Genomic DNA, 16,916 nt, shown 5'->3' on the forward strand with positions numbered 1-16,916 from the left:
TCAGTTCCAACCCCTTTGCAACCTCCCACTACACCAGGCTGCTCAAGACCGCCACGTGATGTGACCTTTAGGATTCGTCAAAAAAGACATAAGTTTCTTTTGGTCTTCATTAAAAAAAAAAAAAGTTATCTCATAAACCAGCTAGAATTTTAATAGTGGAAAATACTGCTGCAAAATATGTAAAGAATGTATGTATGTAAAGAGTTGCATTGTGTGATTTGTTCCTAAACTGATTGTTGTGGGTTCATGAGAGTATAAAAGCTTAATTGAAATGTATTAAACTTTATAAGCATTTGGCTTCATCTGCTATTTCTAGTCCATCTAAACTCAAAGATAAAATTCAGTAATTCAGGGGTTCCTAAACTGTAGTATGTAAATTGCCGCTTCAGAGTTGTACGCACACCAGTGTGGAGCAGGCTGCTGGTATTCAGAATGTTCTTTGCCACCCCTATTTTTTCCCTGCTCTGGAATAGATATGTAAATAAATATATAATAATATATTAAATAATATAAACAACTGGCCTTCCATTTGCTAATTTTAATATATTTCAAGGTATACTGGACCTTTGGCCCTTAATTTGTCTGTGAGCTCTGGGAAATTTACGTAATTTTTGGTAACGAGCCATCTGGCATAAACATTCTACTAGGATTATGTAATAACTTTGGAGTTTTGGGATGTGCAGGATGACAGCCTGTTACTTCTGTGGCTCAGCACTGCAGCTCCAAATCATGCATCTTTACCTGCTTATGTATACTGAAAATCATTGTATCTTATCGGTGAGAAAAGTGTCATCAGACTATCATAAGAATTTGTTTCTTCCCAAGGTATGGAAAATATCTTTACAAGGACCCTGCTACATGACGGTTCTGATGATTGCCTTTGGTTTACTGTGGGGACACTTGCTCCAAATTAGACCAACACAAAGTGTCTTCATTTCCACTTGTTTATCTTTATCAAGCACGCCACTGGTGTCGAGATTTCTTGCAGGTAGTGTTCGAGGCGATAAAGAAGGTATGTATGATTTTAAATAAGGACTACTGTAGTGCCTACAATAACACTTGAAAGAAGTGGACTTCATAGTATTATGAGAGAAACTAGTTAAAGAAGCAGAACAAACCCTATTGTGAAGTCTGTTTTACATGCCGTTATCCTCCTTTAGCACTGGCCAGTGTTACGTATATTCTTGTGATGAGGTGTACCTGCTATTTACGTTGCCAGTCCTCTTTGGAGGAAGACAGTGTAGCCTAGTCTGTACTCCTCATGTTAAGAGATGACTTGAGGAATCCTTGTGTTTTTGAAGAGGTTACCAGGGATAGACCCTTACTACCAGTCTGTCATCAGGGCGGAAAGGCTAACTTAAATAATTCACATCCTTCTTCAGCAAACTAAAACCAGCCCAAGTAGTCTTTTAATAGCTAACAGCTCTTCAAATAAGTACCTTCAAGTGCTATGTTGCTTGCTTCTCAGAGACTTCTAAATGTTTCCTTTTAAAAATTTTGCCATCCTGCTTTCTTCCACTTAAACCTCCCTCATATGTACTGCATTAAAGTTCTCCACACACTCTAAAGTTTTCATATTCTAATGCCTAAATTCAAAGTGCATATTTTACACATGCTGGCTCTTATGTGTCTGTATTATTCTAAAGACTATGCTTTAGTAAAGGAGTTCCAGTAAATGCATGACTAGTGCTTAACTGCTAGGCAAAGTCTATATTTTTATTGTCTAACAGAAGCTTCACTTGAATATTTTTTTTTAATATGTCCTTATATTTTTATTTATTTATTTTATTTACTTACTAGTGGGGGATACAAAAATCAGAATGCTTTGAATTACTTCATCCCATTGCGAACTATGCTTACCTTCCATTTGATTAAGACATTTTCTAGATTTCTGAGCACTGCAGGCATTCATAGATGCTGATGAATGTTTCCATGACTGCTTTGCTGGTGTGCAGGGGATATTGACTACAGCAGCGTACTACTTGGCATGTTGGTGATGCAGGATGTGCAGCTTGGTTTATTTATAGCTGTCATGCCTACACTTATTCAAGCAGGAGTGAGCACATCTACCAGGTAAAAAAAAAAATACTGTATCTGTCTCTCACCCCCTTTCAATTAATATGTAGAGCACCAATATGAATGTGAAAGTGGTGCAGTTAATGCCAGTTCCATGAAAAATATGCAGTCTGTCCTGTGAGTTCCCTTCACTATTTGTAATTGTCATGTTGTGTGAGGATATTCTTTCTGCTCCAGCTGCCTTAGTCCCATCCTTAAAATTTGTAGTGAAAAGTTTGTTATTGTAAAAAAAAAATTGAATTTCTTCACTTTATTTCCTCAAGACACGTTTTTTGTCAAAGACAATGCGATAGTATTATTGAGCCTGATGGCTTACCTTGAAGATCAATGAACAAAAATCTTTTTGAATCAATGTGGAAGTAACTTCTAGGCTGTAAAAGAGATTGCTGGGCACTCAGCAAATTTAGTATTCAACTCGTTTACTAATGTATCAAAAAATCTTACTGTAGCTGCTTAGTTTTGAACATCTGCAGAATGAGAGCTTTTCAGTTAAGGGTAACTGCTTGGGAGGCATGAAAGCACTTGAAAGAAATGTTTTTTGTTCTTCTCTTCCAGCATTTTCAAGGAAATACTGAGAATACTGATACTGATTGGCCAAATTCTCTTTTCTCTGGCTGCTGTTTTTCTTATGTGTCTTGTTATAAAGACTTATCTCATAGGACCATATTATCGCAAGTTGCATGCAGAAAGCAAAGGGAATAAAGAAATCCTCATTCTAGGAATAACTGCATTCATCTTCCTTATGTTAACGGTAATCTTTTAAATTAATAAAACATTTTGATACATTTGGTAGTTTACTGCATCAGTATCGCAAAAACCATCGCACTTACTATTATTGCATATCTGTGTACCTCTGTAGTTAATTATTTGATTTTAAAATGTTTGAAAACAAGCCCCAAATGCACAAATGATTCATGCATTACAGCATAGATGAGTAAGGAGAGATTAAATTTGAATGTCAGTCAGCTGAACTTTTCTGGTAACTTTTAATACAGCCAGTTAAAGAATAATGATTCTGCCTTTAATTTTGAGCTACTTCATATGCTTGAAAATAATTGAGAATGGGTTTTGAAATACTGATAATGACCGATTTGTGACATTTACTCCTAAGTCTCTTTTCAGCAGCAAATTCTCAACGTGGTTTTTGTTCTAAAATAATTCTCCTTTCCTGGGGGAGATAAACAGTTTGGGATGGAGTTGAGAAATTAGAGAAATGCTTTAAGGTTCATAGATTTTAATATCCCTTTTAGGTTTGGTTCATTGTCCTCCGAGTCTTCCTTCTATTTGTTTCTATCTCACGTTTCAGCCCTCTGAAAAACTATTTTGCTGGAGAACAGAATGTGAGACTCACTGATAGTCATGTGGGTTTGAAACTCCCATTATCGTGGCTGTGCAGATTGTTGTATCCTCTGAGAATTTCTGAGAAGAATTATCCTGAAAAGTTCCTGTGCATGCACCTTTTTTTCTAGTGGTATTTGCTTAATTATTACAGGTCTATCAGAGAAAGCTGACCTTCTTTAAGAAGGAGGTCAGGAAAGAAGTTAGTGAGAGCATAGCTTTACAATTTGTTGTTTCCTAATAGGCAGGCATAACATTTGTAGAACAGCTTCAATATAAAACAACCAAACAACAAAAGTTCCGTAGAATATTATAGTATCTAGAATCATAGAATTGTTTGAGTGGAATAGACCTTTAAGATCATTGAATCCAACTGTACCTGTCCTCTACTAAACCTTATCCCCGAGCACTTCATCTACCCATCTTTTACATACCTCCAGAGGTGTTGGCTCAACTGCTTCCCTGGGCATCCTCTTCCAGTGCCCCATGACCCTTTGGGTGAAGATTTTTTTTTCCTAATATCCAATCTGAACCTCCCTTGGTGCAACTTGAGGCCATTTCCTCTCATTTTATCACTTGTTACTTGGGAGAAGAGACCAACGCCCACCTTGCTACAACCTCCTTTCAAGTAGTTGTAGACAGTAAGACAGAAGCAGTCTTACTTGCAATGAAAATATGGCCTACATAGACTGATCTGATTCAATTGGGTGTGTTGTGTATCAAATATACAAGGAATTTCTCTATGTGACTTTACATAACATATATATAGAATGTGAGGGAGAATATGTTTGTGGTGGATTCATACTGCAAAACCTCAATGCTTCTTCAGCAGGGTAAGTGATTATAAAGGAGCAAATGTTTTGTGTACTTTAAAAGACAACCTGTTTCTACTTAAAGTTGATAAATAATGCAACAAAGGGAACAGTATACAAGGGATACTGCATGAAACCTCAGTAAACCAGCTGAGATGCTTGATGCTCACTGACACCTATACATTCATTATAGTAATGCTGCAAGTTATGGTTTGAGGACAAAGACTTAAAAAACTAAACTAAACCAACAAATCAAAAAAGTATTTGGTTGTCCAGTTGAATAGCTCAACAAACAAATTTTCTGGAAAACAAATCTTAATTGGTATAGATGCCCTACTGTGTCAGGAATAAAAACAGAATAGGGGATGGCAATCTAATTTGAAAGAATATTGCATGTAGTTGGAAAGGATAAATTAAGGTTTGTGGGTGTCAGGTAGGAAAACAATTAAATTGCCCTGGTTCCTGCGAAGATCTTTCTCCTTGGAAAAGCAAGCTTAAATATTTATGCAGTTTGTATAGTTATCTGCAAACATGGAATTTTCCATACTGATGTAATTCTAAAAAGCTTTTGAATTTGTAGAGGGAGGAATAGGAAAGCACGTATTTCAGCAGCCTTGACCAAAGATGATTCTGTGGCTCCATTTAGAAAACTTCATAAACATTTTTAAATTAAATATTTTGATACTTCATCTCGCATGTGAGTTATTCCGCAGGCCACATCCTTCCCAATACAAAACAAAGGCAGTAGGAATTATGTGGTATTACTGCTTCCTGTGTACAGTTACTTGTTACATGTTTCGATGTTGACTGGATTTCTGGGGTCCACCTAAGTTTATGCTGTATTTGGGCTCATCCGTAGCTCTAGCACATGTAAGGGACATTATATATAAATTTGTTTCCCTTGTTTTGAACAAGAGTTACCATTTCCCTACCAATAAGGGCAAAATCTATACAGGAAAACGAGGGAGGATAGGACAGAAGAGATTCTTACACTGCTGTGTGAGTGAGCAGTTTTGATGTAAAGATTGTCGTGTCAGTTGAGTAACGTCCTTTATGGAAGAGACTTCTGAACTGCTTAGCTCACTTGGATAGCATTACAACTCATTAAACCTGAAATAGGATCCATAAATACATCTCTTCTTGATAAACTAAGAGTAAGAGATGTAACAATTCTCAAATAGGAGATATTTTACCAAGATCTGGAGCTTAAGATACCTCTTTCTGTTCTCAGAAGTAACTGAAATTCCTGTCCCTTTTATCCCTCAGTGAATTATGTAGATTGTGTCACGTGCCAATCCTGTAAAAGTCTAGCTGACTTTGAGACGCTGTTGTGTATCTTTCCACCATGTACCTTGTCATCAGTTACAAAGGTTCAGTAGAACATTATTACCCTTCCACCAACTCTTTTTCAAGAGTTATGCAGATAGATACTGCCTTTTTTTTGAAGTGGGGAACTGTTTTCCCGAATCACAACAAAAAGAGTAAATCTAGCTTATGGTTTTAAATATGACCATTTAGGATTGCTGGCCACACTTGTAGTTTTAGGTGAAGATATTTACCACAATGAGGTGAAGAATACGTTACAAGTCACCCAGTGTGTTCAATGGGTAGAGTTGCTTTTTTATGTTCTGTAGGTCCAGAAACATTACAAGAAAAATTGATTTAAACATTATCCTGATAATCAGTTGCTATATTGAATATCTGCAGGACAATGGGGTCAGTTCTGTTATGTTTTGAAACTACATTGCTGAATGTTATTAAGAAATAAGAAAAAAATAAAACTGGACCTGACCAGGACAGCAGCTACATTTATGTGTTTATAGGAAAGGGGAGTGGCTTTGAGTTTGACTGTTTATGGTTGACCTGGGATGATGGCATTAAAAGGAGGGAAATTGGCAGCTTGCTTTATATACCAAAAAGATTAAAATAAAATGTAGCTATGTTATTGTAGTATTTTATGTATGAAAATGTACTTACTTTTCCCTGCCATGTATTAGGAATGTCATTTCTTGTTTGCCTGGACTACTCCTCAATGGCTCATAACCTGCTTATGAACTCTTTTCTATCAATTAGAAGATGACAACTAAGGAAGAACTATAATCTCAAATATTCTAGCTAATTATTTAATAAATAACAGTTGAGATGGAGTTTTTACAACACTTACTAAAAATTGTTTTCATTTCCATTAAGGCCGTACTTACTTAAAATGCAAGCTTAAAATTCACTTCACTCTTTGGGCAGAGTGAAGTTATTGCAGCCTGAAATTCTAATACGTTTATTTCCATCAGGGATTTCTTTGATTTTACTGATTTGCCATATTCATTAAGCTTCTGTGATGATTAAAGAGAAGCAATAAGATACATGTTATTAGGGAATACAGCAAAACAACCGCTGAACAAATGGTTGAAATTCAACTGGAACATGTTAAAGCATTAATGCTTATTTCTGTATTTGTTGCTATGGTAGTACATTTGAACATAAAAATCCAATATCCTTGTGAAAGCAAAGCAATCTTTCCTGAATTAGGGTAAGATGCGACCTATGAAAACAACTGAAAACAAAATTGTGCTGAGAAAAACATGTAAATTGACAAAACTCTTCATTTAATTTGACTGAAAAAGCTTTCTGTAATGTAGGAGTTGAAAAAAGGACCGTGCAGATCCCATGATTAGTAGTTGTTAGAGCCCTGTTTGGTAAAGGCAAAATATTAAATGATGCAAGCAGAGGGGGAACGCTAAATGCAAAATACCATCCAAGTTTTGCTTATATAAGAAATTTTGCTGAGAATGCTTTCCTGCCAGCAAAACAAACCCTCTCCACTGTATGTGTATGTGTGCATGTGCACACCCACACATGATATATAATAAACTCTAATAGTACAATTTTAGTTGAGGAAATGTATCCACTTATTGGTAATATTACTGGAAAACCAGAGACCAGAATGGGAATAGTAAAAGGAGACTTTCTATAGTAGATATAAATCTGAAGAGCAGACTGGAGGAGAGGGGATGGGTTTAGGAAAATAATGTTATTTTTGGTTCTTTTCTTGCCGGCTCATCCACTTCACACTTTTCGGTGTGTAGAGTGACCTATGGATTTTGAGAACCTGAAGTTGTGTAGTACCTAGAGAGCAGGCAAGAAATAGGAAAATTAGCCCATTTATCTACCGTCCCCTTGAGCTCATACTTAGCTTGGCATAGAGTCAAGGAATGGAATTCAGTTTTTATGCTGTGGGAGCAAACCCAGACCAACATACTGTTTGCTCCAGTTATTTCTGATTCTTTCTGAACAAGCGCGTTTCTTTCACACTTAAATTGCTCTTGCTTGAATAGTGATTCTTGTAATGGCACATTATCATGCAATTCCAATACTTGAGATGCTAAATCCCTTCTTGTATGGTAATCTAATCATGTACATGGGAATACTTAAAATATTAGCTATAAAAGTTGTGATCTGGAGCTCTGTTGTAGCTGATAACACTTAAATGTGAGGGGATTATATCTGCATAACTCCAGCTTTATTTGAAGAGACCATATCGGATCTTAATCATACTCAAGATGTTGTGACTTCTAAAACAACTAATGTGTGATTGAGAACCACTTAAATATTTCCGATTCATAACTGTTCCCTTTCTCTCGTTGAAGCCTTTTATATATATATATCTCCTCCTTCTTCCAATTTCAAATTGGGATGGAAAAAAATGAAATCCCTTTTGTTTTAAAATGAGAGTAACATTATAATGTTCTTCTGTTGGTTTTGCCTGATCAGCGACTACTTGCATTAGATGATGGAACCAATTTGTTGGAGTTACGTGATAAGCATTCAGACGTTAATACTTCAATACACAAAAGTCAGGGGGTTATTTTTAGGTGGCATTGTATGCATAGCTGGAGGACTTGTTTATTGTCTTTTGCTCTCCTTCATTAATTTCAAGTTACTGGAGTTCTACCTTACAGTCTAACACTGTCCGAGATAAGATGAATGTTGTCCATAAATCTACTATAGTGTTTTGCTGCTTAATCTAAATTAGTATGCAAGTAAGTCTTCAGTTTTAAATGTTCTATTAATACTAATAGCATTGCCCTTTCTCAGTAGGATGACAGTCCGCAGCAGCGGGGTTTTACAGTAATTATTTTAAAACACACTTTATACTGACTAAAAGTGCTGTTTGCTTTTTTAGTGTTCTGAGCATTGCCTTAAATGGTTGCTTTGGTTTTAGTCCAGTCTCTTTACATGCCTTTCATCTCCTCCTAGTACCGTATTCAAATAGTAAAAAATAGTGAAACAGTCTGAATTCTTTCAAACAGATATTCAGCAGTTTACTTCACATTCTTAAATGCATTCCTATTCAGTAAAGCACACAGACTCATTTAAGTTCAATTCACACAGTGTAATTTTTGCCTGGAACTTCTGCTAAATTGTGACTCTTCTCCCAAAGTATAAGCTTTGAGATTTTCCCCTCTCCCCATCTTTGTTTGATAGCTGGAAAATACGCTGTTCTTACTGCTTTATTTCATAGCCTCAATGGATTAAGTAATGCTGACTCTGAAGCTGTTACAGTCTTATCTGGTTTTCATGAGATCAGATACTATCCTTACAAGTGACACAAAGCATTACAATGTAGATTAAGAAATTTATTTTTGGTTTTGTGGGGAGGAGGGGACATGGAGGGGAGGCTTTTGGATAAATACCATACTGCAGAACGCTGAAATAAATACATTAAATTCTACTTGTTGTTGAACTTGCATAAAGACATAGTAATTTCCTACATTCAATATAACGTACAGTTTTATAATTCCACTGTGAAATGGTATATAAAGGCACTTGGGGCTAGAGAACTGCAATAGATTCTGTGTTATTCCTTGACAGATCACAGAGCTGCTGGACGTTTCAATGGAGCTGGGATGCTTCTTAGCTGGAGCTCTGATTTCTTCTCAGGGTCACATGGTTACTGAGGAGATTATGTCCTCTATTGAACCAATTCGTGACTTTCTCGCCATCATTTTCTTTGCATCCATAGGTAACTTTTAAGAAAACTTACTTTAAATATAGTCTTAAGCTACAAATGTGGGGGAGGAGAGAGAAATTATCTATAGATTGGGTGGAGGAGAGAGATTTTGTTTTGTTAACATACTAAACTGTTAACTGACCACAATATTGGTTTGTCTTTGTTAATATTTTTAAATGTAACATTGATTTTTATAAGCAATTTCCATCTTGCATTCTTGATTCTTGTTTTACTCTCAGTTTTTCATTTTTAATTCTGAATTCATGCTATTTAAAACGTTACTAAAAATTTTACAGGGAGAAGGTTTTTAGGTGTTGTGTGTGTGTTTGGTTTTTTTTTTTTAATGTTTTCCTGTCTTCCCAGTGGCTATATTTATAATTTATAGTAAAATTGTATTACTATTTTGAGTCAATTGGCAGAGTAGATTTCAGGTTCTCGTGGCTTGGCTTTCTTTAGAAGCAGGATATGATAATGGAAACAGATCTTTTTTTTTTTTTATAGCAACTTGTTTCTTCAGTTAGAAAAATGTGATCTGTGTGTTCTCAACTCAGGGAAAAAATAATTGAACAAGATGTATCATGGACAGCCTGAATGCCAGCTGAAATGCAGCATTGATTCCTAAGACCAGGAGAGTAACTCTTCGGGCTTGTTACCCAAAACAAGTTAAATCTGTGAATATTTACAGTCAATCAGTAGCTTCCTTTTCAACTGCTACATTCTTTAGCTGTCCATGCATGTCCCACTACTCTTTCTCTAAAGGAAACTGTGAAAAGCGTTACTGAAGTGCTTATGTACAGTGAATAAGGAGACCAGCCCTGTGAAAGCACGCACTTCTCCCCATGGATTGTTTAGGAGGTGCATGTTGTGTGTTGGGGGCATTGCAAGGTCTCAAATAGGGGGTTTGAATTTTGCCCTTTGTACAAATCCAACCTCCTTCAACCCATGCTTACTTAGAAATTCTTAAGGTTTGGGGTTCTCTTCTTCCAAGACCATCCTTGTCATTTTTCCGTTTTTATTTTTTTCTCTTGTTGCTTTTATCTCCATGAATTTATTCAGATAATAGTGAAGTCCCATTATCAGCGTACTTTTAATACCTTTCCTTATATACCTTTTTGATATCCATTGATTCATAACAGAAATAAAAACGGTTTCTGGTGGTTGTCCAAATAAAAAGGAAACAGTTACACTTGCCAGTCTTGATTTTTGTTTTACCCAGCCCATGATAATAACTTGTGCTGATCAGTGTGATTGTTTAGTAATAGATGTGTTTATTCAAATAACTGACTCTTTAATGAAGGGAGGAAAGTGGTGAGATATGGGTAAAACTCTTGGACCCATACAACTGACAAGATTGGGTAACTAATTGCTAAATGCTCACAGGTAGGCTTGGTTGCTTTAGTGAAGATGGTGATGGAGCAGATAGTGTTACTAGGGTTACAAAGCATGACAAGTACTTAAAAGCCCAAAGTTAATTTTATAAGGAACCGAACAGAAATACTGTTCTACACTCTTATGACTGCAGAAATTAAGACTAGAGATTTTGGTACAGTACCAGAAAACAGCAAGACCTCAGCTGCACAGCCTATGTTATACTGTAGGGAAATTATTTTGGTAATTCTGTTATAGAATTAAAAAAATATATATTTTTAACAGTTTTTACTGCTATTGCAAGAACAGAAAGAAAAGAAAATTCCCTAACAAGTTTGAATGGTTTCACAGAAAATGGGCGGTGTTCCTGCCTCAGAAGACAGCTAAAAATTGGAAAAGTTACCTATGTTATAGGCATCTGATGCTTGCTTGTAAAAACCCAAAACCAAACAAACCCTGCCAATTAAACCCTAAACCCTACAAAACCCAAACAACCTCCTCCCATGCTGTCCCCAAATAAACATTACCCCCCGCCTTACTTTCAATTACTTTCAAATTTTGTGGTTTTGTAGGTTTTGAAGAGGAGTGATGTGATGGTGCAAAGAAAACATGAGTAGGATAAGAAGTATTCCTTGTACTTCTTTTGATAAAGAAATCTAGAAAGAAAAGACTCTTACTTGCTTTCTACTTACATATGTACACATGCAAATGATTTGTATCTATAAACAAATAGGGATTTACTATGTGAAATTATGTAAAGGCCATAGGGAAAGCTTCCCTCTCCTGTCTAAAGAAAAGGCTTGGTGTTATGTGCAGCAAGCAGCCTATTATAGAGAGCAGAAGCCCTTGAGATCCTGAGGTGGGATGGTACACTACTGCAGTAATACAACTTATGTTCCTTTCAGAATAAGGGAATAAATAGAGAAAAATGACTTAACTGAAAAGTGACTGTAATTATGTCACTTGGAAAAATCAGTTCCTATTTTGCTTGTCTTAAATGCCTGCATTCCTGTTCTTGCTACAGAAATCCTTCTGGTGACTAAAAGCTGAACTGAACAGTACTTGTTTCTGTAATCTCTGTTAACAGTGGTCCTGCCCTTAGCTTGACCTGCGTAATGCTACTGCTTTCTAATTCATGCATGGATGCATTTGTGGGAATAATACACCTTTGCAGTTAGGCATTAACAGCTGTACTTTGAATTACTTTTCATCTATACGTTCATTTAAACCTGTGTGTGTTCTTCAAGTTTTCTGACTCTGCTATCTGCTGTGGCTAGAAAGTTCCTGTTAGTCTCTCTCCTCACTCATATTTTAGAGAGCACATCTGGACCAATCCCTTAGAGCCACATTTTGAGAACTTTCTTTCTTATTTCTGTTTGGCTCATTGGACTCGGGTCTTACCCTTTCTACCTCTGCATCATTTGATTTTGTTTTGATTTGCTTTTTAGGAAGATGGAAGGCATCTTTGCATAGAGTCTTTGACCGTTTTTTTTAAAGGCTGCAATATCCCTCTCTTTGTCAGGGCATATGGAGCTTGAAATTGGGCATCAGGGACCCTACCTTCAACTGATGAGGAGGCAGATTACTTCCACTGACAGCCAAAGCTGTGTGTCTTCACTGTGCTGTACGGATGTACTCGCTTGCCAGGCTCCATGTTTCCCTTCTGGGTGAATCTTTTGGTCAGCTTTGGGCCTTGAATGCAAGATGCTGAAAAACTTTTAACAGTGCAGTCTTTGTCTTCAGAAGATGAGTAATGCTGACACTGTCAGCACTACCACTGTCCAGAACAAACATACAATGTTTCTCTGATGAGCCTCTTAATGTTTCTGTTGAATTTGAGAGAAATCAAAGGAAGAGACCAAATGGAATTCATTAGGTGACATACGTTACATTCTTCCTATCCATCCAGCCCTACCACTTTGTCGTCTGGCATGGAACACAATGAAACTTGGAAGTTTCAAGCTCTTGGAACTGACATTAGAATAAAGAGGACTCTGCTACTTATTCTAGCCGAGGCTGTAGCATTTATTGTATTTTTGCTATGATCTTAGGTTCATTAAGACTCTTAGTAGATACAGCATCCCGATGCATCGCTAACATGATTTTTCTGAGTGGTGTCCAGTCTTGAGGATGTGTCAGAATTAATGCTACTGACTCCAGTTTGACTGACAAGAGTTCCGGTTTCTGTAATCTTGTTTGCTGTCAAGGGTCTCTGAGATTCCTTTTCTTGATATTGGATCTTCCAGGATGTGGTCGTCACTGCTTTTGGATCTTCAAGCGCTGTCTAGCGGCCATCCAGCAGATTGGTGGAATCTATCTAACCGTGGAGGAGGGGAAGCTTACTTGATAAGAAAAAAGTACTTAACAAAAGAATGTGCAAAATTTTGCCTGTAATTGCCCACAGAAGAGCACATAACTCATACAAGCAAACTGCTTTTTGGCTTGATCACCTTCACCCCAGGGTCGTCATTCCAGCTATTCCAAAAAGCTGCTTAGAATTGAAGTTCAGTGGCTTATGCACAGCTCTGTGCAGATGTACCTAAGTGATATCCTATCTATTGGTGACTGGCCAACATGCCACATGCTGCCTCATGGAGTTCTTAAGTTACTTGATTGAAGTGTTCCTTCCATTTTAGAAAATAGGTCCCTAGTCACTCCCTGAGCTTAGCCACAAAGCCTGATTAAAACCATTGAAATAAATGCCCATATTCATGCACCTTCTGTTTGTGAAGTTAATCTTTCTGATGGCATTCGTGTTGTCAGGAAGGCTTCATGTGTTTATATGACTTGTAGCCTTATCCTAAGTTTGCATCTAGGTCTGGGGCAAAGGTCTGTAATGACCATGAAATTCCCTATGGTGGGATTTGTTTCCTCCAGTATGCTAGGATGCTAATTTGTTTACTCCCAATAGTGTATGTAACAGGTTTAGGCTTGTTTCACTTTGCAGACACTTCCTCCGCAATGCTGGTATAGAAACCAGTGGTGGTTTGTGCCTCAGCTCGTTCAAATACAGTAATAATCTCCACTTGGGGAGGCTGTTCCAAATGAACTTCAGACTGCCTCCCTGCTCCAGAACTGAAAGGGTAGATCAACCGGTAGTGATGAGAGCACTAAGCTATATTTATAGCTTCCCTCTGAAATCTTAAATTCCAGATGCAGCGAAGTTGGCCCTCCCGGCAAACATGGCCTTGTTAGAGGATCTATTTCTCTAGTTGCTTTTAATGAATGTTTCTGAGATGGGCCTAAAAGTGAATGAGCAATTAGCATGTGATAAACAGTGGAAAAACAGAAGCTACTTGCCCCTCCCTGTGCATGCATTCACACATTAGGATTGCTTTTTTTTTTTTTTTTTGGTGTGGTGTTTGTCTCTCTTGTTCTGCCATCTGTCCTCTTATCCTGACAGTCGTTTGCATTTGTGCTTCAGCAGTTGGAAGGAAATTAAGAAACAAAACAGGGTGTGTGCATGCTGACTGAGTAGTACTTTTATAAAAATCTGATGTACCTGAAGTATGTTTTCATCCACAATGAAACGTGCGTATGGAGAAAACGGCATGAAGCTGGCTGTAAGCAACTTCTCTTGCATGCTCATGAATAGAAGATGACTCTCAGTTCTGTACAGTTCTTCTGTCTCTGCAGGTCTCTGTGGTAGGGAAAATCAGCAAGACCTTGTGTTGTGTTAAAATGTTACAGCATCGATTTATCTATGTCTTGCTTTGGAAAGCTAAACTCTTGTCCTTCACCAGAAATAATTGGGTAGGAGAACTGCCAACTATTATGGTTTTATCAGGAACACCACCGCTACGTTAGTTCCTCTAAACAGAGCTTTTATGAATAAAAGAATGAGCTTCCAAAGATACACAGTTATGTTTGCCTTCACAAGTTCCTCATACCCTAGGAGGAAAAAATGGACTCAGTCAGCTGGTAGTGAGATTCTTCTGCAGTGACTCCAGGACTTCTCCAACAAATGCTACTTTTTCTTCTGCTTAATATTAGCAGGATTTACTTTTAGGGTTCTGTGTTCTTTATGGTTCTCATTAGCTTGCTTCACATAATTACTGAATAAAAATGACAAAAATTTGCCAAAAAAAAAAAAAAAAAAAAGACAGGCCCTCCTCCTCCTTAAATAAGCCCCCAACATCATAGTAGGGGGTTTTATTCCTTAATTGTTAGACCATGCTCAGGGGTTTATGACTTTACTTGATTCCAGTCTAAGTAACTTTTCCAGTTCAGAGGACTTTCAGTGTTTGCATGTGAGGGTCATGGGATTAAACCAGTTCCATTTTCTGTTGTAGCTACAGTCTGTTCAAATACTGAATGTTGTGCTCCTCCCACAGTGACAGTCCATTACCACGTCACACAAAAACATTGAACGGCTGTGCTAGGATCACTGTGCAGAACAATGGAACTGTTTTCCTGCAGTGTTTTTTATAGCCTTCGTTAGAGGTGTGTTTCAGTTCAGATTCTGAATTGCTGACTTAATGTGGAAGACAGAAAACTATAAATGAAATTGCTCAGGCATCAGTTGCATAAAATTGAACTATTTGAAATATTTTTTTTTTCTTCCTAGGACTCCATGTTTTCCCCACGTTTGTAATATATGAACTGACAGTCTTATTATTCCTTACATTGTCTGTGGTCATAATGAAGGTATTTTTTTTCTTCTTCTTAATCCTTTAATAATTTAAATAATCTTTGTGCTGCATACTCTAATGAAAATTCTTTGCAAGAACTGAACATCTCATAAAACAGAGAATATTACATCTTTAATGTAAATGCATAGCACATTCTTAGGATATTAAAAAGATTTTAATATTAAAAATAATTTATACATGGAGAAATGTCTGTTTAGCAGACATTTAGTGGCAGTTAATGTTTTTATTACGGTAAATAAGATAGTACTTCTCACTGTGCAGTGTACTTTTTGTCTCTTTTGACATAGAGAAGACACATTTAGAAGTCCACCAGTTTATGTCTAGAAGTACTGTATTTGATGCTATGTATCTTTATAAATATTGTACTATTTCATTTATAGCACTTTTTTTATTTAAAACCAAAAACAAAACAAACCCACAACAACCCCTCTCCCCCTCAAAAAAAAAAAACAAACCCAAACCAAACGTTTTTAAAGTTTGTTTTGGCAGTGCTCGTGCTTTCCCTGATTCTTCCAAAGACCAGCCAGTACATCAAGTGGATTGTCTCAGCAGGACTGGCACAAGTCAGTGAATTCTCTTTTGTTCTGGGAAGTAGAGCACGCAGAGCAGGGATCATATCTCGGGAGGTAAGCTGTTCTATAGTTATTAATTCCATTTTTTGCACCTGAATAACTTACTGGGATTTCATATTACAGTGTTATTTGAAATGCCACAAAATTGGAATGTATTGGTATCTCTCAACTGTTAAAAGTAGAATCAACGCATAGAAATGGAGGCATTTACATCCCTGATAGTGTTCTTGGTTCCATTTTTTACTTCTTTCATGTTGTACTTCAATATTTTAAACAGCAGGTTTTACTTTTAAATAGCTTAATTATAAATGCTTTGTGTTAACTGCTGTCAGTTACAGCTTCTTTCTTAACTAAGTCATGAGTTGTAGATAGCACCCAAGTCACTAAGACTGAGAATCCTTTGCTTTTAAAATCCTGGTACGGCTCTAGGAAGAGTTAAGTGACAATATAAGATTTGCCTGAGGAAATATCAGTAAATAAGAACCAGCGAACAGATATGGTGAAATGCAAATTGCCTTAATATTTAAACAAGAAAAAACACTTGTAGTCTTTACCTGCAGAGCTTGTTAATTTTAAATCCTCTGCAGAAGCAACAACCAGCTTTTTCAGTAGTCATAGAAAAAAATACCCTAGAAAATAAATCTTAAAGTTGGTTTTATATTCAAGCTGTGAGAAAGTTGCTTTTTTTTCAAGATGAAGTTTGCTTTGTGAAATTAAGTAAGTTATGGCTATAGAGAGAAAACAGCTGGCCTCGCTTTCTAGTGCTAGCTGCCTTCTCTTTTGTACCTCTTCTCACAAAAATTGCTGGCACTCTGAGCTTTTCATTCTCAGAGCAGTGGGCTGTTCAATGTTGGAACCAGTTCCAAATAAAGCATGTATGGGAAAACTTACACAGTGCGTTCACTTGTATAGGTAAAGGTGATTCGTTTTCGTGTCCACTCCTGCATATAATTAGGAGTTACAAATATTGTATGTTTGTACAGAGTTTCAAGATACCCATACGTGACCACAGAACCAGTTTAGGGGCTCACCCACTGTGCTTTGGAAGCCTTTAAGCTTTCAGTTTTTTTCTGTGGCAGCTCTCATGTGA

The 16,916-nt window shown here is 36.9% G+C and overlaps 1 protein-coding gene across 3 annotated transcripts in view; it reads left to right on the plus strand.

Moving 5' to 3' along the window:
* Nucleotides 1–16,916, plus strand: part of TMCO3 (transmembrane and coiled-coil domains 3) — a 41,113-nt gene that overhangs the window by 19,015 nt on the left and 5,182 nt on the right. Inside the window, exons 7-12 of one of the 3 annotated variants that reach the window (XR_008451874.1) lie at nucleotides 826–1,012; nucleotides 1,956–2,073; nucleotides 2,632–2,827; nucleotides 9,096–9,246; nucleotides 15,170–15,249; nucleotides 15,744–15,880. Coding sequence is in view for 2 of the 3 variants with exons in the window: in XM_054077720.1 (XP_053933695.1) it covers nucleotides 826–1,012; nucleotides 1,956–2,073; nucleotides 2,632–2,827; nucleotides 9,096–9,246; nucleotides 15,170–15,249; nucleotides 15,731–15,880 (882 nt within the window). In the remaining variant the exon portion in view is untranslated. The other 2 variants (XM_054077720.1, XM_054077733.1) reach the window with 2 other exon arrangements.

This window comes from Cuculus canorus, chromosome 1 (genome assembly GCF_017976375.1).
Source record: "Cuculus canorus isolate bCucCan1 chromosome 1, bCucCan1.pri, whole genome shotgun sequence".
Taxonomy (NCBI): domain Eukaryota; kingdom Metazoa; phylum Chordata; class Aves; order Cuculiformes; family Cuculidae; genus Cuculus; species Cuculus canorus.